The 27210-nt window shown below is 47.1% G+C and overlaps 1 protein-coding gene across 1 annotated transcript in view; it reads left to right on the top strand.

Moving 5' to 3' along the window:
- The window catches only part of LOC126536037 (sushi, von Willebrand factor type A, EGF and pentraxin domain-containing protein 1-like), a 279450-nt gene extending 274175 nt beyond the window's left edge, over nt 1-5275 (top strand). Inside the window, exon 34 of the mRNA XM_072287493.1 lies at nt 4959-5275. Within this exon, the coding sequence (XP_072143594.1) occupies nt 4959-5179 (221 nt within the window). The 3' untranslated portion in view covers nt 5180-5275. The remainder of the gene's footprint in view (nt 1-4958) is intronic.
- The last annotated feature ends 21935 nt before the right edge of the window (nt 5276-27210 follow it).

Genomic DNA, 27210 nt, shown 5'->3' with positions numbered 1-27210 from the left:
GCGAGTGAAAGCGTGCGAGGGTGAGCCGGCACAATCTCGTACATGCAAGCGAGGAAAGCGGTGAGGAAGCGCGCCGTCTTCCGTCGCGCGCAAAGCTCCGGGCGTGGGGCGGAGGAGGATAGGGAGGGGGCGCGCGTTCTACTCCGGGTAGCTCGGGTAAAGCCCCTTAAACTTCGTAAAGTACTGCCACGCTTTGAAGAATGCCGCTGCCTCCTCAGGCGCTCTGGCCGAGGCCAACGCCACGTCGATATTGGCCTAATAGCATCACGTGGGCCCTCGCGCCGTGCATCAGCGCCATTTTTGCTCGAGAAGCGTCTACGGAGTGGCGAGGAGCGCATGTTGGCGCCGTTGCTACGTTCGAGCAGTGTAGTCGGCGCCACGGTCGAGGAGGGAGCGTGAGAGAGAGGAGAAACGAGGAGGAGTGAAAGCGGAGGAGGAGAGTGCCGCTACTTTACGAAGTTTAAGGGCCTTTAAGCTCGGGCGGTCGCCCGCGCCCTCCCGTGCCGCTTTATCTTGAACGCCATCTGCGACGGGCACAGTCTCCCGCGCGCTGTCTTTGTGGCTTAGTTCGCGTTGATGCGAGACGCAGCAAAAAGGTCAATTCGGTCGCTGCTGCTGCCCTGCTTCCTTGCTCCAGCGTTTTAACGCGACAGCGTTAAGGAGCTCGTGTCGCAGAAAAGCCGGTGTCGTCGGCGTCGGCGACGTTGACCATGAGCGGAAAATTCCGGAATGTAAATCATAAAGAAAAACAGCTTGCAAGATGGGCTGGGTGCGAATCGAACCAGGGTCTCCGAAGTGTGAGATGGAGACGCTACCACTCAGCCATGGGTTAGATGGTTCAAAGCGGGACAAAAGCACCTCTAGTGAATGCGGTGTTGCCTTAAAAAGGAGCCGTAGAAAGTTATCATCATCATCATCATCATCAGCCTGGTTACGCCCACTGCAGGGCAAAGGCCTCTCCCATAGTTCTCCAACTGCCCCGGTCATGTACTAATTGTGGCCATGTTGACCCTCCAAACTTCCTAATCTCATCTGCCCACTTAACTTTCTGTCGCCCCCTGCTACGCTTCCCTTCCCTCGAAATCCAGTCCGTAACCCTTAATGACCATCGGTTATCTTCCCTCCTCATTACATGTCCTGCCTATGCCCATTTCTTTTTCTTGATTTCAACTAAGATGTCATTAACGCGCGTTTGTTCCCTCACCCAATCTGCTCTTTTCTTATCCCTTAATGTTACACCTATCATTCTTCTTTTCATAGCTCGTTGCGTTGCCCTCAATTTAAGTAGAACCCTTTTCGTAAGCCTCCAGGTTTCTGCCCCGTACGTGAGTAGTGGTAAGACACAGCTGTTATAAACTTTTCTCTTGAGGGATAATGGCAACCTGCTGTTCATGATCTCAGAATGCCTGCCAAACGCACCCCAGCCCATTCTTATTCTTCTGATTATTTCACTCTCATGATCCGGATCAGCAGTCACTACCTGTCCTAAGTAGATGTATTCCCTTACCACTTCCAGTGCCTCGCTACCTATCGTAAACTGCTGTTCCCTTCCAAGACTGTTAAACATTACTTTAGTATTCTGCAGATTAATTTTCAGTCCCACCCTTCTGCTCTGCCTCGCCAGGTCAGTGAGCATGCATTGCAGTTGGTCCCCTGAGTTACTAAGCAAGGCATCATCAGCGAAGCGCAAGTTACTAAGGTATTCTCCATTTACTCTTATCCCCAATTCTTCCCAACCCAGGTCTCTGAATACCTCCTGTAAACATGCTGTGAATAGCATTGGAGAGATCGTATCTCCCTGCCTGACGCCTTTCTTTATAGGGATTTTGTTGCTTTCTTTATGGAGGACTACAGTGGCTGTGGAGCCGCTATAGAGATCTTTCAGTATTTTTACGTACGGCTCGTCTACACCCTGATTCCGCAATGCCTCCATGACTGCTGAGGTTTCGACTGAATCAAACGCTTTCTCATAATCAATGAAAGCTATATATAATGGTTGGTTATATTCCGCACATTTCTCTATCACCTGATTGATAGTGTGAATATGATCTATTGTTGAGTAGCCTTTACGAAATCCTGCCTGGTCCTTTGGTTGACGGAAGTCTAAGGTGTTCCTGATTCTATTTGCAATTACCTTAGTAAATACTTTGTAGGCAACGGACAGTAAGCTGATTGGTCTATAATTTTTCAAATCTTTGGCGTCCCCTTTCTTATGGATTAGGATTATGTTAGCGTTCTTCCAAGATTCCGGTACGCTCGAGCTCATGAGGCATTGTGTATACAGGGTGGCCAGTTTTTCTAGAACAATCTGCCCACCGTCCTTCAACAAATCTGCTGTTACCTGATCCTCCCCAGCTGCCTTCCCCCTTTGCATAGCTCCCAAGGCTTTCCTTACTTCTTCCGGCGTTACTTGTGGGATTTCGAATTCCTCTAGACTATTCTCTCTTCCATTATCATCGTGGGTTCCACTCGTACTGTATAAATCTCTATAGAACTCCTCAGCCACTTGAACTATCTCATCCATATTAGTAATGATATTGCCGGCTTTGTCTCTTAACGCATACATCTGATTCTTGCCAATTCCTAGTTTCTTCTTCTCTGCTTTTAGGCTTCCTCCGTTCCTGAGAGCTTGTTCAATTCTATCCATATTATAGTTCCTTATGTCAGCTGTCTTACGCTTGTTGATTAACTTCGAAAGTTCTGCAAGTTCTATTCTAGCTGTAGGGTTAGAGGCTTTCATACATTGGCGTTTCTTGATCAGATCTTTCGTCTCCTGCAATAGCTTACTGGTATACTGTCTGACAGAGTTACCACCGACTTCTATTGCACACTCCTTAATGATGCCCACAAGATTGTCGTTCATTATACTGCGTTCAAAGTTCATTATCGTTCAATTATCGTTCATTATCGTTCAATATTAGCGTTCATTATCGTTCAAAGTTATACTGTGGTGTATATCGGTAATTATGAGCATGTCAATTACAGAAGTCGCAGTTAAACGAGTAGCGAAGTACGTTTCCGCTACACTTCTTCTGCGCTTGGCGCACACGCAGAGCCATCTTGCGGCAAACACAGAAGACCCCCTCCTCGCAATGTACAGCACTGCCCCGACAGGTGGCGCGCTACTCGCTCGCTTCTCCCCTTCTTCTCGTTTGAGCACATTGGGGCAGTGCGGGAACCGGTTCGAGGATGCCCCAAATTTGTTCTATGTCTTTGTGTGACTCAAGAGCATGCCGAGCGAATGAGTGGGCGGTGCGAACGGGGTGCGATAACGCTATCGCGTTCCACTCTTGAAGGCGAAGCTTAAGCATTCTCAAATTTTTGAGAGCGAATTTCCGCGGTAAGATGTGTTCATGTTTGCTTGTGTGCGGACACCATGCTTTGTAATTTAGTTAGTGTGCCTGTGTTTAAAAGTTTGTATGACCGATAAAACTACTATCCTTCGTAAAGCTAGCTTTCCACTACTTTGCTATCGCAATCGATGCTTCGCCTTTCGGGCGAAACTGCGACTTTTTATTAGCGAAGATGTTTATGCGGACCGTGTGCCGTCGTTGTCGGACTTCGCTAAAGATGTGCCGCGTGACCTAGTGGGAGAGGAAAAGAAGAGCTCAACAGGGGGAAGGGATCGGAGTGACCCCTTTCCCACTGTGAGAATGCTATCTTATACGTGAATATATGGTTGTCACACGGTGCATTTTCGGCAATCGAGCCCGATCGACATGAAATTTACCGACGATTGCTTCCACCCTGCCTCGAAAGAAACAAATGTTATGCTGGCGGTTTGCAGCCAATGAACAGCACCCAGAGATTGAAACGCGGTACCAGGAGCGCGTGGCTTCCGGTGCCTCTTGCGCCAGCAAGAAGTGCCGGCAGCAATGTCAATCGTCAAGCCAATCCAGCCACTCCGCGAAACCTTGCTCTCGTTACTGGCCCGCAAAAATCGGGCGAAGCAACTTGCACGCGAAAAAAAAGCACGGCAAAACACACAGAAACCCTACGCGCAAAAGAAAAGAAACACTGGGAGAAACGCAAAGAGAGCACTCCTAACGCACAGTCACCATGCGAAGCACGCAAAAGCGAAAATGAGGTGAAAGAATGGTTAAACAAAAGAGTTACAATGTATACTGCTTGAGAAGTTTGACTTGCGTGGTGTGACACTCGGTGTAGCTAACACAGCTTCTCTGTTCGACCATCTTCACGGACTGGAAGTGGTGGGGATTTTTTTTTTTTTTCTATTAGCCTAATAAGATGGAAGCACTGTGGTCATAATCAGCTATGGGTTGTTTTCTCTCTTTCTTTACCTTTTTATCTTGACATGACTTCAGCACTAGCACTAAAGAGAAGAAAACTTTTTTGTGGCGATGCTGTGTCCTCAACGCCATAGCACTAAGGGGTGGTCTTTCCTGTAACGGGAAAAATCGAGCTAGGCGGTCGTGTCTGTTCCACACTGCGCCTGGACGCCTACTCCTGATGCGTGTGAAATGCAGAACAGTCAAGGAGCTTTTCATTTCACAGTTTAACATTTGTGGTTTATTCAAAACGAATATAATTTTTTTAGTTACCCCTGCTGCTATCGTAACACGAGGAAATCTCTCACTTGATCGATTTTATTTTCAGAATGATTTACGATTTCCATGCAATCTTTAGCACAGTTTTGAGTTTAGTATAATAGTAATCGGTCATAATTTTGTCGTACAGCAGGAAACAACTCAATCTAATTTTCTTTTTGCAATCTAAAGTCGATAAATTGAGACCAGTAGTATTCTTAGTTTATTAGCTATCGAATACATTACTATTTATGACACATTATGTGGATAGCCATTAAACGGAACGCTTGTTTTGTTTAACAACAGCGCCACACAAGTAAGAACAAAATGCCGGTTAGAAACTTTTCAGATCAGGCATTGCGCTGCCGAAAGTTATGACCATCAAAGCGATAATTATTTTCTTGCTTGCAGAGAGTCTGTGTCCGGCAGGAATGGAGTTCCTGACGTGCGGACCCGTCAACATTCCAAGATGCTCGCCCCAAGAAAAGCTGGCCAGAGATTCCTGTATGCCTGGCTGTTTCTGCCCTTCGTTCAAAGTTCTGCACGAGGGGCAATGCATTGATAGAGAGTCGTGTCCAGCAACGCCTTGGCGTAATTTCCGCAGAACGTATAGTGCCAATGACATGTCATAATTTCGGTTATTGTATGCCCGTACATCTCAGCACCTTCTATCACACAGGTCTTATCACGTAAATTTGCCTATTGTGAAATAAACTATTTTCAAGAAACAGCTGTGTAAAACTGCACGACATTTCTTTTCTTCGTTTTTGAAATGCCTCTAAAGCATTTAAATATGCAGAACATTGTGTCATGATCTTGATCGACTTTCCTGTCGCAACATATATAGTAGTCTTCTCAGGCCGACTGTATTCTAACTAGAATTGACGACTTTCTGGTGCAACTTGGTGGTGGGAATAAATTTCAAATATTTACGATGTGTATAGAGGAGGTTTACTCGGTGTAGAGCAATTCGCCGAGCGCAGTCACGTGTTGCACACCATCAGTCCCGCTGTTTCAGCACGTCATTACAGCTGCAACATTACGTAAGTCAGAGCATAATGTATGCAAGGATTCAAGAGTCTGTTTATCATAGTGTAAGGAAGATGACGAACGTGCGCGCAGTCAGCAGCATCGGCAGCATCGAGCGCGCAGCAGAAGCTCGAGCTCGGGGACTGTGCTCGGTGCATCGTAGAACCGGCGGTCGCTGCGAACCCGAATAAACCTCCTTTATAAGTGGTGGAGCCGTGCGGGGTAACGTTCCACTCTACCATCCTGGAACTCCGTTCTCGGACGCTACCCTCCGCCATGCCGGACGCCGACCAGCAGACTCTTCCATCGCCACCCGTCCCTTGCGCTGGCACCGTTCGCCAGCGTGAGCCTCCCATCTTCAGCGGAACTGACGACAACGACGTTGAAGAGTGGCTGTCGTCCTACGAACGGGTGAGCGTTCACAACAAATGGAATGACTCGGACAAGCTGGTTTACGTCTCATTCTACCTCGCGGGCGTGGCCAGTCTCTGGTTCAGAAATCATGAAAGGGATATCCGAACGTGGTCGGCGCTCAAGACGTCCATTACGGAAGTATTTGACCGACCCGCCGTCAGGAAACTCCGAGCCGAGCAGCGTTTGCGTACACGCGCACAGGACACGGGTGAGACATTCACCAGCTATATAGAAGACGTTCTCGATTTGTGCAGGCGCGTGAACGCTGCCATGACGGAAGCGGAAAAGATCAAGCACGTCATGAAGGGAATCGACGATGACGCGTTCCAAATGCTTCTGGCCAAGGACCCGCGCACTGTTGGCGACGTCATCAGCTTGTGCCAGAGCTATGATGAAATGCGTAAGCAGCGAGCTCTGACAAGGCGACATCCCACACCAAATGCGGCATCACTCTGCAGCCTTACCACCGGCCTAGAACAAGCCTCCCTGATAACGCAAATCAAGGATTTCGTCCGCGAAGAAGTCGCACGACAGCTATCTCTGGTGTCCGTCACTCAGGAGTCTGCCAGCACTTTGCCGTCTCACATCCGTAACGTGATCCATGAAGAGGTCGCGGAAGCGCTGCCGGCTGTTCACCAGCAGGATGTCGTGACTACACCAGTCACTTATGCTACGGTTGCTGCAATGGCCCCTCGCAGTGTGCCCGTGCGTCGCTTCCAGCAGCCTGTGCACCACCCTCCCCCTCCCGTCCCCTGGACCACCACTGCCGTCGCTAACCCGTGGCGTACGCCGGACAATCGCCCTATATGCTTCGCATGTAGGTGTCCCGGTCATGTCGCAAGGTTCTGCCGCCGCCGATCGCAGGCGTTCGACGACGATCGCCGAGCGCCCTATGTGCCGCCTGATGCAAATGCACCTTACGAACCCTTCGGCCCATCACCAGCTCGCTCCCCGACTGATCGCCGTCCTCGCTTCGAACGCCTCCGGTCACCCTCCCCACGTCGTCGATCGCTTTCCCCTATGCGTCGACGACCCGTCTCTAACGAAGAGGGAAACTAGACGACGCAGTTCCTGAGGCAAGAACTGCGCAAGTGCCGACATGCCGAAGTCCTCCTCCTTTACCTGCCAATGTCATTGATGTGTTTATCGAAGATGTCGCTACAGTCGCCTTAGTCGATACCGGTGCCGCTATTTCAGTTATGGATGCCAGGTTTTGCCGTTCGCTTCGTAAAGTGACGACGTCTCTGTCTGTATTGTCGCTCCGAACGGCGAGTGCTCAACCCCTTCGCCCTACCGCTGCTTGTACTGCCCGTGTGATCATACAGGACGTTTTGTACACGATTGAATTCATAGTTCTTTCATCGTGCTCCCACGCCGTTATTCTAGGATGGGATTTTCTCTCACGCCACAATGCCATCATCAATTGCGCTCGGGCTGAGATTGAACTTTTCCACCTTGGTGACCTGGCCTCGGTCGATGCTCATCCTGCCACTAAAATTGTCGTGACAGAAGACACCTGTATCCCCCCGTGCTCGTCAGCATTCGTACCAGTCTTCTGTAGTACCATATCCGATGGGACGGTCTTCTTCATGCCCTCTCATCACTTTGTTACCCGAAAAGCGCTTCCTTTGCCCTTTGCAGCTCTTGACCTTGCCGCCGGTGTGAGCACGATGCCCATTTACAATCATCTTTCATCGCCGCTATCACTGCTCCGCCGCGAATGCCTTGGTTACGTCGAGTCGGTCGATTCCACACGAATTGTCTCCGTCCTCAACGAAGTGTCTTCTACTGCTGCCCATGAACTGAGTGCACTCTCCGTACCAGACTCAACATCGACTGGTGTGTTCAGCCCATTCATCGCCGAAGATCTGACGCCTTCGCAGCGATCTCAACTTGTCGCAATCCTTCAGCACTTCCGCCTTTCTTTCGACGTTGCGCAAACCTCCCTTGGCCGTGCATCGACAGTCAAGCATTATATCGACACTGGCACTCACTCACCCCTGCGACAAAGACCATATCGCGTGTCCGCTACGGAACGTCGCGTCATTGCAGCCCAGGTCGATGACATGCTCCGTCGAGGCGTCATTCAACCTTCCCAAAGCCCATGGGCCTCTCCCGTGGTCCTCGTCACAAAGAAAGACGGTTCCATCCGCTTCTGTGTTGACTTTCGACGGTTGAACAAGATCACGCTGAAGGACGTCTACCCATTACCCCGCATCGATGATGTTCTGGACTGTTTGCAGGGAGCCGAGTTCTTTTCTTCGCTGGATTTGCGGTCAGGCTACTGGCAGGTTCCGATGGCAGAGGCCGATCGCCCGAAAACTGCCTTTGTTACACCAGACGGCTTGTATGAATTCACCGTCATGCCTTTCGGACTTTGCAACGCGCCTGCTACGTTCGAAAGAATGATGGATAATGTGCTACGTGGCCTCAAATGGTAAATATGTCTTTGCTATCTTGACGACATCGTAGTGTTCGCCCCTGATTTCCCAACCCACCTGCTCCGCCTCCAGCACGTGCTCACTTGCTTGACCAACGCCGGGTTGCAACTTAACTTGAAGAAGTGTCGATTTGCTGTTCGTCAGCTAACAATTTTAGGCCATGTCGTGTCAAAGGAGGGCATTCGCCCGGATCCCGAGAAGCTACGTGCTGTTACTGCGTTCCCAAAACCTGCTACTATGAAAGAGCTACGCAGTTTTATCGGCCTCTGCTCTTACTTCCGGCGATTCGTTCGAAACTTTGCGTCAATTATATCGCCTCTCACGCAGCTCCTTGGTGGCGCCCGAGATATCTCATCATGGTCTCCAGAGTGTGACGACGCCTTCACAACCTTGCGCCGTCTTCTCACGACGCCACCCATTCTTCGCCATTTTGACCTACAAGCGCCAACCGAAATCCATACCGATGCAAGCGGTGTAGGCCTTGGCGCTGTGTTGGCACAGCGTCAACCTGGCCACCCAGAATACGTCGTCGCATACGCGAGTCGCACGTTAACCAAGGCGGAGACCAATTACAGCGTTACCGAAAAGGAGTGTTTGGCCATTGTGTGGGCGCTTGGCAAGTTTCGCCCATATTTATACGGCCGATCTTTTGACGTAGTGACCGACCACCACGCACTATGTTGGCTGTCGACGCTCAAAGACCCATCGGGCCGCCTTGCCTGCTAGGCATTGCGAATCCAAGAATACGACATCCGCGTGGTGTACCGTTCCGGGCGAAAGCACTCCGACGCTGACGCGCTATCCCGATCACCGCTTCCCCCGAAGGCCAGTCACGACTCCCCTTGCGAGTGCACATTATCCTCTCTGGACGTTGACACTATCGCTGCTGCACAGCGTAGTGATCCCTGGACTGCATCTCTGCTCGACCTTCTCTCGGATACGTCGAAAGTTCCAGCGTCACGCACGCTTCGGCGCCAAGTGCCTCATTTTGCGATTCGCGACCAGCTACTGTATCGACGCAACTATGCCCCAGAGGGACGCACCTGGTTACTCGTCATTCTGCGAATCTTGCGATCAGAGCTCTGCTCCTCGTTCCACGTCGACCCTCAGTGTGGCCATGCGGGAGTCTTCAAGACCTACGAAAGACTTCGACACCGCTATTACTGGCGCGGAATGTATAATTTCGTTCGAAAGTTCGTCCGCTCTTGTCATGAGTGCCAACGCCGCAAAGCGCCACCGCACAACTCCGCCGGTGAACTCCAGCCTTTACAATGTCCATCCCGACCCTTTGATCGCGTGGGCATAGATCTCTACGGGCCACTTCCGTTGACTCCTGCCGGCAACAGGTGGATAATCGTTGCGGTAGACCACTTAACCCGTTATTCGGAGACTGCTGCTCTACCAAATGCTACAGCGCAGGAGGTTGCCAATTTCCTACTTCGCCGATTTCTCCTTCTTCATGGAGGTCCACGTGAACTTTTAAGCGATAGAGGCCGCGCCTTCTTATCTGAAGTCATCGAACAATTGCTTGCTGAATGCGCTATTGTTCATCGTAAATGCACTGCTTATCACCCACAGACTAACGGTACCACGCAACGCTTTAATCGAACTCTTGGTGACATGCTCGCCATGTATGTCTCACCTGATCACTCTAATTGGGACCTAGTTCTTCCGTTTGTCACCTACGCCTACAACACCGCGACTCAGGCCACTACCGGATTCTCACCCTTTTACCTTCTTTACGGCCGTCATCCTTCGCACACCATCGACACCATTCTGCCCTACCGGCCGTACCCATCCGAATGCCTGCCGATCTCGGAAGCCGCCAGACAAGCAGAGGAATGTCGGCAGCTTGCCCGCTGATTCACCTCGGACGACCAGCACCGCCAAAAAGCCGTTCACGATGCCCAGAACTCGACTCCCACTTTTCTCCCGGGCGCTCTCGTCTGGTTGTTGGTGCCACACCGCACGCCTGGGTTCGCTTCAAAGCTCCTTCCAAAGTACGACGGTCCATACCGCGTTCTCGAGAGAACATCAACCGTTAATTACCTGGTTGAGCCGCTAACGCCGCCGTCCGACATGCGACGTCGTAACCGCGAAGTCGTTCACGTTCAGCGTCTCAAGCCGTATCACAACTCTACCGTCCTTCCAGAAAACTAAGTCGCCAGGATGGCTCCTTTATTTCCGCGGGGCCATTGTAAGGAAGATGACGAACGTGCGCGCAGTCAGCAGCATCGGCAGCATCGAGCGCGCAGCAGAAGCTCGAGCTCGGGGACTGCGCTCGGTGCATCGTAGAACCGGCGGTCGCTGCGAACCCGAATAAACCTCCTTTATAATAGCTAAATTTTGTTCTTCAATCTGCATTCTCTTCCCTTTTGTGGAAACAGCGCTTGAGTTAATCTGTTCTAACCCAATATGCTTGTGGCTGCCTGCCACATTGATATGAGCATGCGCGCACCTAACCATTCGTGAAGCTATGACAGTGCACTACTTCAGAGAAGTACTTTATTACGATTATACTGACGCTCTAGGCGTGTTTTGCCGTCGCCGCAGGTCGCCGCAGTGATCCGACCAACGGATCCAATCGCGGTGTATTGCGCGCATCGCAATACGGCCTGTAGCAGGCCCACCTGCAGTTTATGAGAAAAAACGCGCATGCTGGTCGTGGCTTTGTATGAATCGCTTTCCTTTATTGAATACTCGGGCGGCCGCGGAGACGTCACGAGCCACAGCGCGCCGACGAACAGTCCGGCAGAGGAGAACGTCGTTACGCGTTTAAGTACACTGACTGCGGCCTGAGGTATTGTGTTCTCAAAGTAAGTTTCACGGAAACAAAGTTCTGCGGCGCCGAACAGTAAGAGTGTATACGTGCGGCTAGTGGGTCGACTGGGCACTACGTGCGACCATCAGCCGTTTGATGTGCGCGGAGGCGTACGTTTTCCTGCCGAGTTCACTCTTGCGCCGCATCCGCCAACCTTGAATTACCTGCCCCCCTCGAGCACACAGATAAGCTTGATGATGTGAGGGGAGCTCGTCCTTTTACCATTCCACATGGCTGTTTTACGTGCCAGAAATGCATCGTCCGCTATCAAAAGCAGGAACACTGCACAGCTGTCACTGACGCGCAAGGAGTTTATCTCCATATATTGAAGCACGGTGATTTCAGCCTGTGATGACACGTTAGCGTGAATGCATTGAAGTCGGGGAATATATTCTCAAGTTGTCTTTCTTCCGTGGCGTGGTGCGTGGCGTACGGCGTTGCATGCGCGCTCGCTCGTTTCACGCTTTTCAAGCGAAGCTTCTATTGGCTCACAAGTGGCACTGTCGGGGTCGCGCAAAAAAAACCTGCTGTTAGAACAGAGCAGCTGCAGAAAAAAGGTTTTTTGGTGAGTTGACAGCTGTGCCAGCGCCGGAGCGTGAGTCATTAGCAAGGATTCCAGCTGCATAGGCGCGGGCTCCCGCCACGCGCGGAGCCAATCAGAGCCGTTTGGCTTCCGCCGGGATCGCAAAGGACAGCAAATAGTTTCGAGCGCGCTGCTCCAGCTTTTTTTCCTTTCAGTTCAATCTCGGAAAACAGATGCGACGGCCGCGCATTGTGCGTTCCCCCGAGGAACGGGCAGCCTTTGACGAGCGGCAGCGAGAACTCGCCTGTGAAAGGGCTCGCCTTCGGCGCGCCGATCCAGCCGTTAGTGCCGCCCGAGCCCAGGGACTCCGACAGCAACAAGAAGATCCCGAGCCGAGGGAGCAGGAGGCCGAAGCAATCCAGCGTCGTTACTTGTGGGTTACTCAACCGTGACGAAGATCAGGTGCATGCAGGACAACCTTCGCTTACCCCCATTTTTCGGTACGGGAAGGGTTGGTCAATTTTTTTACTTCTTTTATTCCCAATTGGTCACAGCAACAGCTGGGAGAGCACGGTCTAGATAACACAGCGGAACAGAACTCGTTGACTAACGCAATCCTGCGCTCACAACGACTTTGCCACGGTACAAAACCTACGGAGCAAAACGTGTGAACGTACACGACCACAACACAGCCGCCATTGTGGCACGACAACCGGGGCACTATAGCGAAAAAATACCACGTGACTTCCTCCACCCTTTTCTCCATGGAAGGGGTAGGGCCTCTTCTCAGTTTTTTTCTTCCTTCATGCTAGTTAAAATCCAGGGACCATGCGCCTGCCATTGTGAGGCGCCCGGTGTTTCTGCTGCACAGCAGTGAAATGAAGAAGCCAGCCTTCGTAAACAGCGAAGACTCAAATCGAGACAGAAAAGTCTGAGAATAGGAGAAAACTTGCCCATGATGACAATGCTTCCGTTGTGCGGGGAGTTAAGGCGGAAACCACAGGGCACGTTATGTTAGCGTGTCGAGGTATCTATTAAGATGTCAACGAGGGCACTAATATTGCCGGAGGCAATGGGAGCTAGGAATAGCAAAGGAAAGCTTAATGAACATGGAGTGAAGAATAGTAACAGACGACTGGAATGTTGGGGGAGCTAAAGCTTAAAACATAAAGAATAGAGTTTAGAGCAATATAGTCCAGGATCAACGGTTTGTTAACACGAACCATAAGTCCTGAAGACCGAAAAAGGACGCACAAGAAAGATAAATGCGACGAATTTGGTGGCATCTGTCGTTACCCCGTTTGCAAAGGGACGCTTAACTTATTTATTTATTTATTTATTTATTTATTTATTTATTTATTTATTTATTTATTTATTTATTTATCAAGACCATAGCAGGTGGGCATATGATTACAAGTACAATGCATGTTCTATGTACCGAACGGTAAAAACATCAAAACATGTAAATGGAAATACATCAAACAGGTTCAATGCACAACGTTACAACAATAATAGTACGAATAACAAGAGAAACTGACATAAATAGTACACTTCAAGTTACATGTACGTAAATATTATTACAATCGTATAAAAACAAAGAAAGAAACAAAGGAGGTAAATGCTTAGCAAAGTACAGAAAATGGGATTCCTGACGAATATATGTGCAAAAGAACTATTTTTTCCTACTTATTTCATCTTTCAATAACTTAACAAAATCAGACTGCGATACTGTGTTAGTTGTAGATGCATCTAGGTTATGCCACTCGATAATAAAACGGGGATAAAGGAAGACTGAAAAGTATCGTTATTACAAAGGAGCTCGTTTAGTGTATACGGAAGATTATGACGAAGTACACGGGATTAAGAAAAGCTAACGTATGCTGAGGCATTTATTTTTAGTCCGTCGTGTAGTATATGATGCAGAAATTTTAGACGAGTTCGTTTTTCTCGAACAGCCAAAGCTGCAAGCCCTGACTGTGTCAAGAGAAGAGTAGGGGAATCACTGCACCGGTATTTTCGGTGGATAAACCTAATTGCCTTTCTCTAGATGCCTTCAAGTTTAGATATGTTTGTTTTAGTGTACGGGAACCATACCACGTTAGCATATTCAAGGAGAGGTCTCACAAATGTAATGTAAGTTAAAAGTTTTAGTTGCTGCCAACCGCAGGCACCTTTTGAGAAAAAAAGTGTTCGTAAAGCACAAGAAGTAATTTTCTTAATATGTGATGTCCAGTTAAGGTCGGACGTTATTGTTAAACCAAGATACTTATGCTGTTGAACTCTAGTTACGAGGCTGCTGTTAAGTGTGTAGTGGAAAAGCGATGGCTGCTTTTTTTTTCGTTACTCTCATGCAAATCGTTTTCTTTGTCATAATTGTCATTTGCCAGTTATCACACCATTCGGTTATTTTTGCTAGTGCATTATTGAGCAGAACTTGATCCTCGTGATTACGTATTTCTCTCTATATTATGCAGTCGTTTAATTTGACCATCAATGTTGTTTGTAATGTCACTGATAAAAACCAAAAATAACAGCGGACCTATTTCTGAGCCCTGTGGGACCCCTGATGTAACCGGCATCGGAGCAGATGGGATGTTTTCGATGACGACAAATTGGGATCGGTGAAATAAGAAGTTTTTTATCCATGCAGTAATGGGTATATTGCCAGTCACAGCTGTAAATTTAGCAGTTAGTTTAGCATGGCACACACAATCAAACGTTTTACTGTAATCTGGTAAAAGCAGACCAGTTTAATGATGATTATTAATACTTAAAGCCCGATCGTGTAACACGTCTGTTAGCTGAGTGACTGTCGATAAACCTCTTCTAAAACCGTGTTGAACATCTACTAGAATGTGATTTCGAAACGTGCGTTTAAGTGTTTGAGAATAATGTGTTCAAAAATTTTACATGATCTGCTGGTAAGTGAAATTGGTCTGTAGTTGGATGGTAGGTTAGTATCGCCTGGCTTATGAATCAGTACAATTTTAGCAATTTAACATTATTCAGGTAGGCCTGACGTCGAAAGTGACTTGCGGTAAATGAGGCCAAGATATTTACTGTTACATTCAGCATATATTTTCAAGAACTCCTTGGGAATGTTATCGGCACCGTTTGATTTCTTCACGTCTAACTCAAGTAGCTGCTTAAATATTCCGGAGTCGTTTTTAGTTAATGTGTCAATAGTGGGGAATGATGACAGACTCTGCCGATCCCATTGAATACCCATGTGACTGCCGAACAGACACGCTGCAGCGAACGAATGAGCTGCAGCCAGATTTCGCCGAGAACGCAGCCTTCCTACCTTCCATCGTCGCCGTTTTGAAGTTAAATTGGAGCCACGCGCTGAAGATCGGACTCCGGTAACAGCAGTATCAGCTCAGAACGTTTCCGAGTGGGCAAATTAGCGGGAGTTTTGCGTGGCGAAAGAATGCAAAAGCGGTTTAAACGCTCATGAACCTTCGCAGAGAATCAAAATGGCTGCCCGCCAAATTTAGTGGCCGCTTTTACCTCACGGCGGTTCTTCCGCCAGATTTGGCTGTGGACTGCGGTGATTTTATCAGAGATGTCATCACCTTAAAAACGCGGTACATGGAGGCTCCCTACGCTTTCTGGTTGAGCAGAGCCATCTGGCGTCCGCCCCGCTAAGTTCCATGTGCTGCCGCTGCTTACTTTCGTACCACTGGTGAAGGTACAGTTTGCCTTCTCTAAAGTTGGTTCTTTATTCTATGCTCGCACTGACTAGGCGAGCTCGGCGCTTCTCCTACACGTGGTCAGGCAGAGACCCAGGCGTGCGTCTAAATGCTGTACAAAAATCCCTCACGTGACCTGATCCTAGGTGCCTAGGGATAGGATCGTTTAGAGAATTTTGAGAAGGCACGATGGTGGCGCCAAGTAATGCCGTGGCGCCATAAGTTGGTTCCTTATTCTATGGTTCCATGTGGCGCGTTGAATCTCTGGTCCACGCCGACCGCCGGTTGCATGATGTTTGCGCGGTGGGTTCAGTATTTGTTGGCGAAAAGTAGTGCAACAGTGGTGGTGTGGCATGTCGGCTTTTGGTCTCGTTGAATTCTGGTAGTGTGAGACCCGTATTTCTGAAGAATTCAGTGGTGCTGACGATCGAAATATTCAAGTCGCGTAGCGGCTCGGCCCGTGTTCACCCTTTTTGGCAGCGTCATCACATCGCGCATACACCTTTACTTGACGGGCGTCGGAGGCGGAGGTATTGTACGTGTTCCTCGCAAGGACTTACGTTACGTAAGTAATACAATGCTTATGGTAGTATTTGATCGCAACTGTTCACGCGTCCTTGAAATGAGGCAGCGCATGTTTTCATCGTGTTCAGCGCTAGTGCGCTATCCGTGACTTCATGTGATTTACTTTTATTGTGGGCTTTACGACAGTTAACGCGTAGTGCTGTGAACTTAACAGAGCTTTAGTGACATCACATGGTCTGCCAGAATTCCACGAACTAAAATGCAGAGTAGATGTTTAATATTATTCGTACTAAGGGCGCGATAAACACGGTGAGGTGGAGCTTAATACTGTGCCGTTATGTTCAGCTGCATCTCTGCCCGTTTTTCGCGCTCTTAGTTTTAGCAGTGGCACGCAGGGCTCTGTGCAAAGTTGCGACGAATGAATGTGTATATGCGTCCGCAATAACTTCACCGCAACACATTTGTGTAATGCGATGACGCAGTGTATTGCGGTGACAGGTACTGTGGCAGCCCTAGTTCCAACTTTGATGTCCCCGTTACCCGGAAGATAATGCTCCGCCCGTTTTACTATAATCTCAGGTGCTCTCAAACTCTCTATTTGCCGGTATTTTTATTTTTGCATGATGAATGGTCCCACCACAATACACATATGTAGTGAGGTGAAGCTCGTTAAAGTTGCCAAATGCTTTGACAGTGTCAAACCTAACAGTTTTAGAATGGCGTGGCCAATACCCAGACCTTCACTTTAACAGTTTTATTAAGACTGTCAAATTAATCTTACAGCTTAGAAAAGCAATGTAAATACTTCAAGAGTTTATTAGCAACTAATACTGGAAAGCACAAGTCTAGTGGCCAATGGTGTGGTGAATTGCTTTGCACACTCAACCGACACACCTTAAGCGCTTAAAAATTGCTAGCATATTGATGCAGGTTGATCAGACTTACTGCGATATTGGTTGCTTTACAATGGACATAATAGTATTAGATAAGGGGACGCAAGCGATTCGTATGCTGCTTGGTTATGCGAACCACATGGGTCCCAGAAATACCCAAACAGGGTTCTTGTTTACGCATGCTGCTTGCATCAAGTAATCTAAAGCTCCCCAATGTCAGCGATATAAAGAGAGGCTGTAAAAATAAGCCTTTGGAACTTCACAGGTCCAATTTTTTTTCCTCCATATTCGTACAACGTAAACACTACGCTCTCGTGACTGCATCTGGCTAGCTCATTGCCACATTTTGCGACAAATGCAGTGATCACTCAGTTAGAGTTGCCTGACCTAATATTATTCTAAGAATTCTTTAAACAGTTCATTTTTTAAGCACGAAGCGTGTCATGCCTCTCAAGTAAACCGCTTTGCACTGCACCACATCATGCCCACCTAGAAAATTAACCAAGCAATAAGCTACTAAAAGTACCTAAAAAACATCATTCTTTTGAAGTCGGCTTGATTTGCACCTCCTAAAATTGGCTATTATTGAATTAGGGCAAAGAAGGTACAGCGGGAATAAACACGTCTACCTTGTCTGCAAACAGAATTTTATTGTTAAAAAAAGTATATAATTGTGCGCAGCCTCACGAAAACAAGAAGCAAGGAATTGTGTTAAAGACATATAATCAGTTGCCCTCCTCCGTGCACCCTCTTTTTAATGCACTGTAAAGGTTATTACGATCAAACCTGCAGATACAACACACTTTTTAAATCTAAATGCCACGAAGCTTATCCGAGTTAGTGAGGTTGCAACAGCAAACCACACGAGCACAGCATCATTGCCTGTAGCTGTTAGCTCTCTGGGTCAAAGATGAAGGCGATGTGTGATGCTTGTCAAGGGGAACATGTTGCTGAGAGGATGTTGCTGAGAGATTTTGTAGAAGATTGCAGCTCCATGCAGTGCTGCTGTGAAGTCTTCAATCTGTGGCAATGGCTAGTGGTTGACGACGATGGCATCAAACGCTGGTAGGTGTCGTTCAAGAGCCAGTCATCTGGAGTGTTCTTGGGCACCATGTGCAATAGACATGCTCGTGGGCTGGAAAATGGATGCACGATTCCTAGGCCCAACATGTGCTTAAACTCATGGCGGACAATCATGAGCTGGTCTACAGCTAGGCAACGTGATAAAGCACGTGCAGAAGGTCTAGTAGCGACAGGTGTATGCTCAGAGAAATAAGTGTATCTAAATGCATTTAAGGTTTCATACCCTGTGTGTCACGGTAGCGCATCCATGTTGGGGGATTAGCCCAGAATGAGCACACATTCAGTTCGTGTGCCGAAGTTGTCTACTACGCCATAAGATAATCAGCAGCAGGTTGTCTATTTGTGTACATACCCATTGACCGAAGTTATCCCAAATATATATGATGAGAAAATGACAAATGCCAAGCCTTGGGGAAGCGGAAAGGAAAGTGTCGTTTAAAAAACTGGAAACAATAAAAAAGGGTGATCTGTAGGGAGCTAATGGTGCAAGGTACTGTACAGCCAAAAACATAAACAAATAAAAACAACAGAGTTGTGATAACTTTTGCATACCTTGACAACCCCATCTTACTCATAATTTGTATACAAACAGTGAGTTCTCTTCTACGGAAAACATTTAAGGTAACAGTGATACCTAGCTATCCTGCCTTGTGTAAATTGACTCCATACTATGCCTGCAGATTTCTTAATAGTACCATGCTACCATGGCCTCCGCTGCCCTCTGCCATGTTTCCCTCCCCTTGGCAGACATTCTGTTAAATTCAGTGTCGATTATGTGCTCTTTCCATTGAATATCAGTCCGACTCTAGTTCCATTACTCTCAACCAGTATATTGGCTACACTCATTTGCTCTCTGATAAGTGCTGTACAGTTCTCGTCCCCAAGTTTCAGCTACAGCTTAGTACCGGTAGAACGCACTGATTGTGTAGTTTTCTCTTCAAGGATAACAATAAACTGAACTAGGCACTACAATCCATTCTTATTTCGTGTTGTCCTCATAAACCAAGTCCCCTGTGACTACATGGCCCAGGCAAACATACTTCTGAAACAAGTTCAAGAAGCTGTTCACCAATCAAGGTGCCATGGCAAAGAAACAGCCAATAAAGGATTATGGCACTAAACAGAGAAAAATGGCCATTCGAAACAGCACATGGCTGCATGAGGGGTGCAGGCAGATGGGATTGCAAACATAAGAACATCAGATGTGTCAGCACTGTGTGCAGCAACATCTACAGATGCTTTGATGTGCTGATCTGGGTCCCACCTCCACAGTTGATGTCACCTGAGGACATTGCTTGGCAAGGAGGTACCATTGCTGACAACCGTGACTAGCACCAAGCTTCCCATCTGGTCTTGTCTATAGCCGAGGGATAAGCAGCAGGAGTTCACGAGGCATGTCAGCGAGCATGGCATGTTAAACATCGCAGGCTCCTCCGGGTAATTATGGTCAATTTACTTCAACAATATTCATACTGTAACCATATCCACTACGGCATGCTCTGTTCCTGCTATCATATTTGAAGGTGCATTTAACAGTGCTGCTCCTGTAAGCATTTATAACACAATGTAAAAATTTTTACTCTAGATTTGTTAACCTTGCTTTTACTTGTTCTGAATGACACTGTCTTTATACAATATGGCTTACGCAAAAAAAAACAGACCTCTTCTATGACCAACTTTTGCTGCGTTCAGCCCATAAGCTGTCAACCAATCAGCAGACGTTATAACCCACATTCCCCACTGGACAATAAGTAAAATCACTTGTTCTAGATATTAACCACCCTTTGCTTATGTAACTTTTCTCATAAGATCCTTCTTTTCCTGAAGAAAAAATAATCAAAATACTTTATTTCTGCAGCAGGTGAGCATTTTTTTCAGCAGGTATATGTTGTGATGCGGTAGAAAACAAATTCGCTCAATTTGTTAACTCGGCATCACCAGGTTGAATTAATGAAGCGTGGATCAGTAGAAATGCAGGCATTGCTCAGATGCGCAATTATTTCCGAAAAAATAAAAGTGTTCTTTTTTATCCTGCACGTCGAAACTGTTTTATAGTGCGGTGCAGCTATGGCTGCCTATTGCATTCAATGTTTTATATGAATGCTACAAAGGAACAGCGCCATGCCGCAGATATGTAAAATAATTTTTTTTGCATGTAGAAAAACTTAGAATACAACGGTCGGAATAATGCGAAAACTTCCGACCGGTATATGAAACACATACCGGGGCCAGAAATTTCTATCTTGCTACAAGTTGCATCTCTCCCGTTGATGGCGCTATCAGGTATATCGCCGATTGTACCCGCAACTACAGTACCCACAACCCTCCAGCCGTGATTCCGACGTTCTGAGGTCACTGTTTCTTGTTGCGCCACATTGCGCTTTTGAAGAAGAAGTTTCGGAATCCCACGTTGCGCTGACTTGTGACGACACGCATGCGCAGACGCGTGGAGAGCAGGGTTACTTTTGCTTGTATTGTGTTGCTTCAGTGCTCCCCTGCTTGAGATGATTCTACACTTGAGACAGGCAAAAGAATTAAACAAGACAACACAACATCTCAAACGAAGCTGGATTGACTTTGAAAAAAAAAATGTGTTGGTATTTATATGACGCGCCGGTCTCGCCGATAAGGAACAACTGCGCGTTTCGCGACCGCGCGCGAGGGTAACTGACCATCGCGGCTCAGTCTCACACGTATGGCGGCAAGCGGGGAGGGAGGTGAGCGGCTTGGAATACAAGTGCGTACTTCGCACGGCCGCGCCGTACTTGAAAGTGATCTGCACGGGGTTCATGCCTTTGTGCGCGCTGTCTTCTCGCCGCTCTTGCGTTTAAGCGACACACCGCACGACGGTCACTTCGCTCGCTGCGGCTGCCGCGCTTGCTCACGCCAGCGTTTTGACAGCGAGGATCCGTGCTCGCCCAGTGTCACGTGTTCATGTTTGCTTGTGCACGCTGACACCATGCTTGTTAATTAAGTTAGTAAGCGAATGCTTCCGAGTTTATACGGCCGATAAAACTACTGTCTTTTCTTTGTATAGCTCGGCAGTAATTTGCTATCGCAATTGATGCTTCGCCTTTCGGGCGACACTGCGTCTTTTTTTTTTTTCTCTGCTGAGAACTTTCTTCCTGCTACGCCTGCTTGCTTTTCCCTGTTTTCGTTTGCTTTTGCTATTAAGAAGTACCGGGAATGGTCGAATGTTGTGTACTGGCATCCAGAAATTTAGAAAGTTTGCCTTCTGATATCATAAGCAATGAAACATCAGAACAGTTCAGAGCAGTTCCTTCATTCTTGACGCCCTTCACTGCTCCTTTCTGTCTTTTTCTTTCCCTGCTAGCGAGCAATCTTTCATGCTTTCTGCGCTCATCGTTTTACCTTGAATCAGTATTAGTGCTGACATGGAGCTCCAACTTCAAGGCACAGCTGGTCTCCACGTTATTCAAATAAAGTTTATTCAGATGCTGTCATTTGAAACGCTGCGGGCCTCCCAGAACAAATAGTATTTTTCATACACCCCACTTTCACCCCCAGCTCGCTCAGGGAGACTTCGTCTTCCATTTACTTCAGCTGGAGGTTGAGTCGCTTTCCAACATTTTTTAATGTAAACCGCTTTCATTGCCTTTTTGCCCGTTTTTTTTTGTGGGTGCTGTTGGGCAGTCGGTGGACGATGGCTTTGCGATAAGCCGCCAGGGCTCTTTGATACGCATCTGCTATTGCGCGTTATCTTTGATGTGTCTGAAGGTTTACACGCAGTAGTGCAGCGCTCGGCAAAGAAATCGCTCGTTGGCATTTTTTTATTGATAAGCTATATTAAAAACATTCCTTCTTTCTTTGATTTTTATAGCTTAGTCAATCGTTGTAATGAATACATAACAAAAAAATAATTATCATTTTTGTTTCGGACGAGACATGGCTGGATATGTTTGGCTGCCTCCTGTAAAAGTGCGAGGTCATCTAGTGATATACAGTCTTCGTAGCATAACGTTTGCAGACTTTCTGCAATGCAGCTAAATTTGTTTTATTGCAGCGCCACCTAAGATGAAGACGCGGCCAAGCTCGTTTACGGTTCCCGAGCGCTCAACAGGCGCATGGAATGGGAGTGGGTACAGGCCCCTACGCAGCTGTCGTTGTGGGGTACACATACCTGAGCATAAATGTGTCAGCGCGCTGCATCTGCTAATTCTAGGCTAAGGACGCGTTACGACACAGGTTCCTTTCGCGCGTTGCCTTCCCTTTCTCTCAACATGAGCCATTTATGCGACATATACAGGCTTTTCATGGCTGTACTTTTCTAATATCAGTGAACGAGAATCGCAGAAACCTCGGCGCCTGCATCCGGGGACACCGTTCAAGCGCAGCGGTTACAAGGCAAACGCGAAATGGTGAGTTCTCTCTCGGCGTTTGTCGCTCAGCCGTCGCCGCTGCTCGTTCAAGGAAGGGCGAAACAGCAGGGCCAGTAGAGGCACCCGAACAAAAGGCGGGGATTTAGTTTCTTCAGGATTATTGAAAACTGCTGAAAACTTATTGAAGACAGAATAGTCGGAGAGAGTCTTGACGCACCGCAGAGGCCTCCGGTTCCCAAAATTATTGCAACCGTGTGTCCTGTCGCTCGCGAAAGTTCCAGACGCCACTCACTGCTCTAGCGCGGGTCTCCCGAACAGTGGCGCTCCGCCTTCCGCCGCGTGCGATGGCACCGGCAAGCTGTTATCAGCCTAGCTCTCTCTTTCGCTGTTTGTCGAGTAAAATCCTGAAGGCGCAGTTAACCAACAAAGCTGCAGGGAACCCTCTATTGTACTTGGGAATGCTTGTGGGCCTTTAAAGTGTTCGCTGAGCTGGTGCTGGCTCTTGATGTACACCTACTAGTACAGACGTGCGAAAGTTACTTTGTGAACGCGAGTCAACAGTCGATGAGTGTAGCTACATGAGGCAGGTCATATTCTAAACTGTTGTAGCGCTATCACAGCACAGAAGTACCAGTGTCCTGTCACGTGTGTCTTCTGTGTCCGTCTCGTTGTGCCTGCGCTACGGCTAACTAGGAGTCTTTTGAATGTTTATTTATTCCCACAAAACAAGTAAAATACATTGTTATGGTGGGAAAGTGGGGGAAAGAGCTGCACATGACAGCTTGACTGGTCCCAAGAACCCAGAAACATCCGAGCAGCAGGGTGGAGCAACATATGCCGTAATGACTATAAAAAATTAGCGATTCTCGCATCACTGAAAGTTTCCCTTGCAAAAACAGGCCAAAATCTATCGTCAAAGCGAAGTAAGCCATTGCTCTTTGAACAAACGGTAGCAAAATAGGAGGCCACTGTAGCCCCTCACTACCCCCCCCCCTCACTAGAACTAAAGGAAAGTAGAAAATCGCAAGTGTTATGCAGACGCAACGCGCTTGTTGTAATCTATGTGAAGCGCTTCTTTAAGTGGCATGCTACTAACGCCGATGCGTACATTTGTGCTTACTCTCATCCTGTGGAACGTGTAGTCTGGTGCAACGCGTACGCACTACACAATTCACAAGATACGCCGAAATGCAAACAAAAATATTACCCGGTTTTACGTGCCAAAACCACGATATGATTATGAGGCACACCATAGCGGGAGACTGCGGGTTAATATTTATCAACTGGTCGTGGGGTCTTTGACGTGCACCAAATGCAAGGCACAAGGGCGAGTTCTCCGAAAGTTCTCTCGGCACATTAAGAAACGTATTTGATAACGGCGGCATGACACTTTCGAACACTTCCTCAAGAATTATTTTTAAAAAGCTGCATTTGATACACAGGCATTTAACTTGGCACACAAATCTGTCAGTGTTTTTCGCCAATTTGTGCTGAATTTGATCCTAGTGGCATTTGCAGGTATGCCAGGGCTGCATGATACATTTTGCGCCGCTTGTAAAACTAAATCATAAGAGAGCTTTGGAGCACTTGAACAGGTAAGTTAATGCACAAGCCATAATTAACTTAAACGATTTCAATTTTACCTACACATAATCTAATGGTCCCTTTATTTTCAACCAATATAAACTTGGTGTAATGCGACAGTGGGAAACAGTGTAAAATTGTCATATAGTGCTTTGTAGAAATGTCTAAACGAATCTGTTACAAAAGCTGTATTTGATCGTCACACATTCAATTCGTATACATACATATGCCATAGCGTTCCATCATGTTCACTAAACTTGATCTCCGTGGCGTCTGTGGTTATGACAGGGCAGCGGGCTTAAATCTTGTGCTGCTCCTAAAACACACTCATAACGCTCAGGGCACTTGCGTGCGTAATTTATTGCAAAGACGACAACGAACACACACATTTGAAGTTTTCTTGCACATCACCTAGAAAGTGCTGTGCCAAACATAAACAAGGCACCTTGTTTTGTTCATCGCGTACACCTGAGAAACCAACTATACAAACGAAAAACAGTGAAAAAAATTCACTGACGTTTACGATACTCCCTAATGCGAAATTTGAGCGTACGTGCTTTCATTTTGCCATACATTGAGTCAAATAATTTGGCACAAACATGGAGCAGAGTCGGCAACCGTCGAAAATCTGATCTGCGGGTCCAGCGCGTCGGCTTTTTTATACATGGCTCGTCGAAGGTTCCAGTGTAATTGCTGGTGCCGCTTGGCTTCCAGAATGTACAGCACAATCCGAGTCGCGCATACCATCAGATTACAAAACAATCGCAAACCGTGGCAATCGAAACAAATGCGAACGAGGCCAAACCAAGCAAACCAAACAAGCGCGAGCTTAAGTTCTACCTATGTAAAACAAGTGGACATGAAAAAAGAACCGCATGAATTCCCATAACTAAAGTTTCTGAACCCCTATTGTGAACTTTGCTTTTGTACGCCTCCGTTTTTCGTCGTCTGCCTACTTTTCTTCCACCAATCCTCCAATCGCCTCTTACTAATCCCTATTGCGGACGTTTACTTTTCCCCTGCTCTCGCTGAACCCAAGGGCTTCAAGGAGGCCAGTGGTGCCTAAATCGACCGCTGGGCAGACATCTTGACATTCTAATAAAACATGCTCCATACTTTCCCGAGCTTTACCGCAGCAAGTTCATGCTTCTTCTTCCTTCTTATATCTAGCTCTATAGGTGCGTGTTCTAAGGCATCCCCAACTCACTCCGAAAAGTAACGACCTTCCCTTTGAGTTATCATAAATTGTTTATTTTCTGATTTCGTTTTTCTTTTCCTTTCAAGTAGTTACTCATGGTAGGTTTCTTTTCCATTGCCGCCATCCATGAGATTATTTCAGCCTCTCTGACTTTCCACTTAACGTTCTTTCTTGCTGTGTTGCCCACACTACAGGCCGCATACTTGCTGGCAAGCTTCCTAGTTTTTTCCTCCACTGTGAATTAATGTTTTTTCCTGTACAGATACCTGAACACCTGCCCAGCCCATTTACTTTCTTTCATATTCATCAGCCGCTCTTCATACTGAATTTTACTGCGAGCTTCCCTCACTTCAAAACTAGTCCAGCCCATATCACGCCTGCGCAGCTTCATTTGTAGTCTTCCCGTGTACGCCCAGTGCGAGGCGTCCCACTGACCTTTGTTTCCCACCAAGTCCTGATTGTACCCCTGATTTCAAGCAAACAACCGCATCTCCAAAAGCAAGCCCTAGAGCGATTAGATCTTTCCACATATTCCGAAGCATTTCGTACCTATTGTATCCCCACAGTTCTCTGTGCTTCATTATGGCCGCATTTCTCTTCCCCTTTACTGTTACTGTTTTTTCCTGTGTTTCCATATATCTATTGCCTTCGTTTATCCATATACCAAGGTATTTAGATTCTGTTACCCGAGGTATTTCCTGGCCCTGTATCGCCACTGTCTGTTCACTGTTTTCATTGAATACCATAACAACTGATTTTCTAACACTAAATTTCAAACCTAAATTGTTGCCTTCCTGTCCACAGATATTAGCCAGACGTTGCAAATCACTTTACTTGTTAGCTAGCAACACAATGCCGTCCGCATAAAAGTAAAGCTGGAAGCTGCTGCTCTACTACTGTACCCGCGTGTTTGTATGAAGGATTAAACCCGATCTTACTTCCTTCTTGCGCCCTCTCCATCCTCACCATGTACATCATAAACAGCAGTGGGGATAAAAGGCACCCCTGCCTCAATACCTTGTTGATATGAACTTTCTCCTCGCTCCTCATCCCTTCCCATTCAATGCAAACGGTATTTGCTAGATAAATCTCTCTCAAAAGCTGTAGACAATCGTGACCTAAGCCTTCCCCTTCCAGAATATCCCACAAAATGTTGCGGTCTACGTTGTCGTAGGCTCCAGTAATGTCTAAAAAGGCCACATATAACGGTCTGCTTTGTACTTCCGATATTTCAATACACTGAGTAAGAACAAATAAGTTATCATCTAAACGCCTACGAATTCTGAAGTCATTCTGAAGTTCTTCCAATATGCTATTATTCTCTACCCATGCTTGAAGCTTCAATTTGATTGCCTGCATTGCTAGCCTGTATATTACCGATGTAATGGTCAATGGTCTATACGAGTAAATTCTATCTTTCTGCCCCTTACCTTTATAAATTAAATTAATTATACTTTGTCGCCAACTGTCTGGTATTCGTTCATCTATTAAAGTTTCTTGCACTGCTTTCACCAGAGCTTCCTTACTTTTTCGCCCTAGTTCACTAATCAGCCTAATGGGAACCTCGTCTAGCCCTGTGGCTGTGCACTTAGGAATTTTCTCTTCGGCTTTCTTCCAGTTGAAATTTGTCAGCTCCAGCTCATTTTCCACCTGGGTCTCTTTCATGCTCTTTTTCTCTTTAAATACTACCTCGTCATTGCCTTGGAAAGGTTCGGCTGTTATTTTGCGGATGTAATTTATTGCCGCTTCTCCTTCCAGTCTGTTTTAATCTTCGTCTAGGATGTGTGGTATTGTTGTTGACTTCCTGCCTAATAATTTTATGTGGTTACAAAATATTCTAGGTGCGGCCTTCTTTTTCTCACGTATTTCTGACAACCAACGTTCACCTTAGCCTTTTAATTTTGTTTGCACCAATATTTGAACCATAGACTTTTTCTCCCGGTATATTTCCCATTCACTGGTTACTTCATCCTGCGGCAACTGCGCCTTCTTTGCCTGCCTGTGCTCTCGAGATGTTTTCTGTCGTTCGGCGATCGCTTCTCGTATCTCCCTATTCCACCAGCTTTTCGGTTTCTTTCTTCCTTTCCAACGAACATGTTGTTTCTCTTTCCGTATTTCTG

Source organism: Dermacentor andersoni, chromosome 4 (genome assembly GCF_023375885.2).
Source record: "Dermacentor andersoni chromosome 4, qqDerAnde1_hic_scaffold, whole genome shotgun sequence".
Taxonomy (NCBI): Eukaryota; Metazoa; Arthropoda; class Arachnida; order Ixodida; family Ixodidae; genus Dermacentor; species Dermacentor andersoni.
The sequence above is the reverse complement of the archived record's forward strand: the minus strand, read 5'-3'. Positions and strand labels throughout refer to the sequence as shown.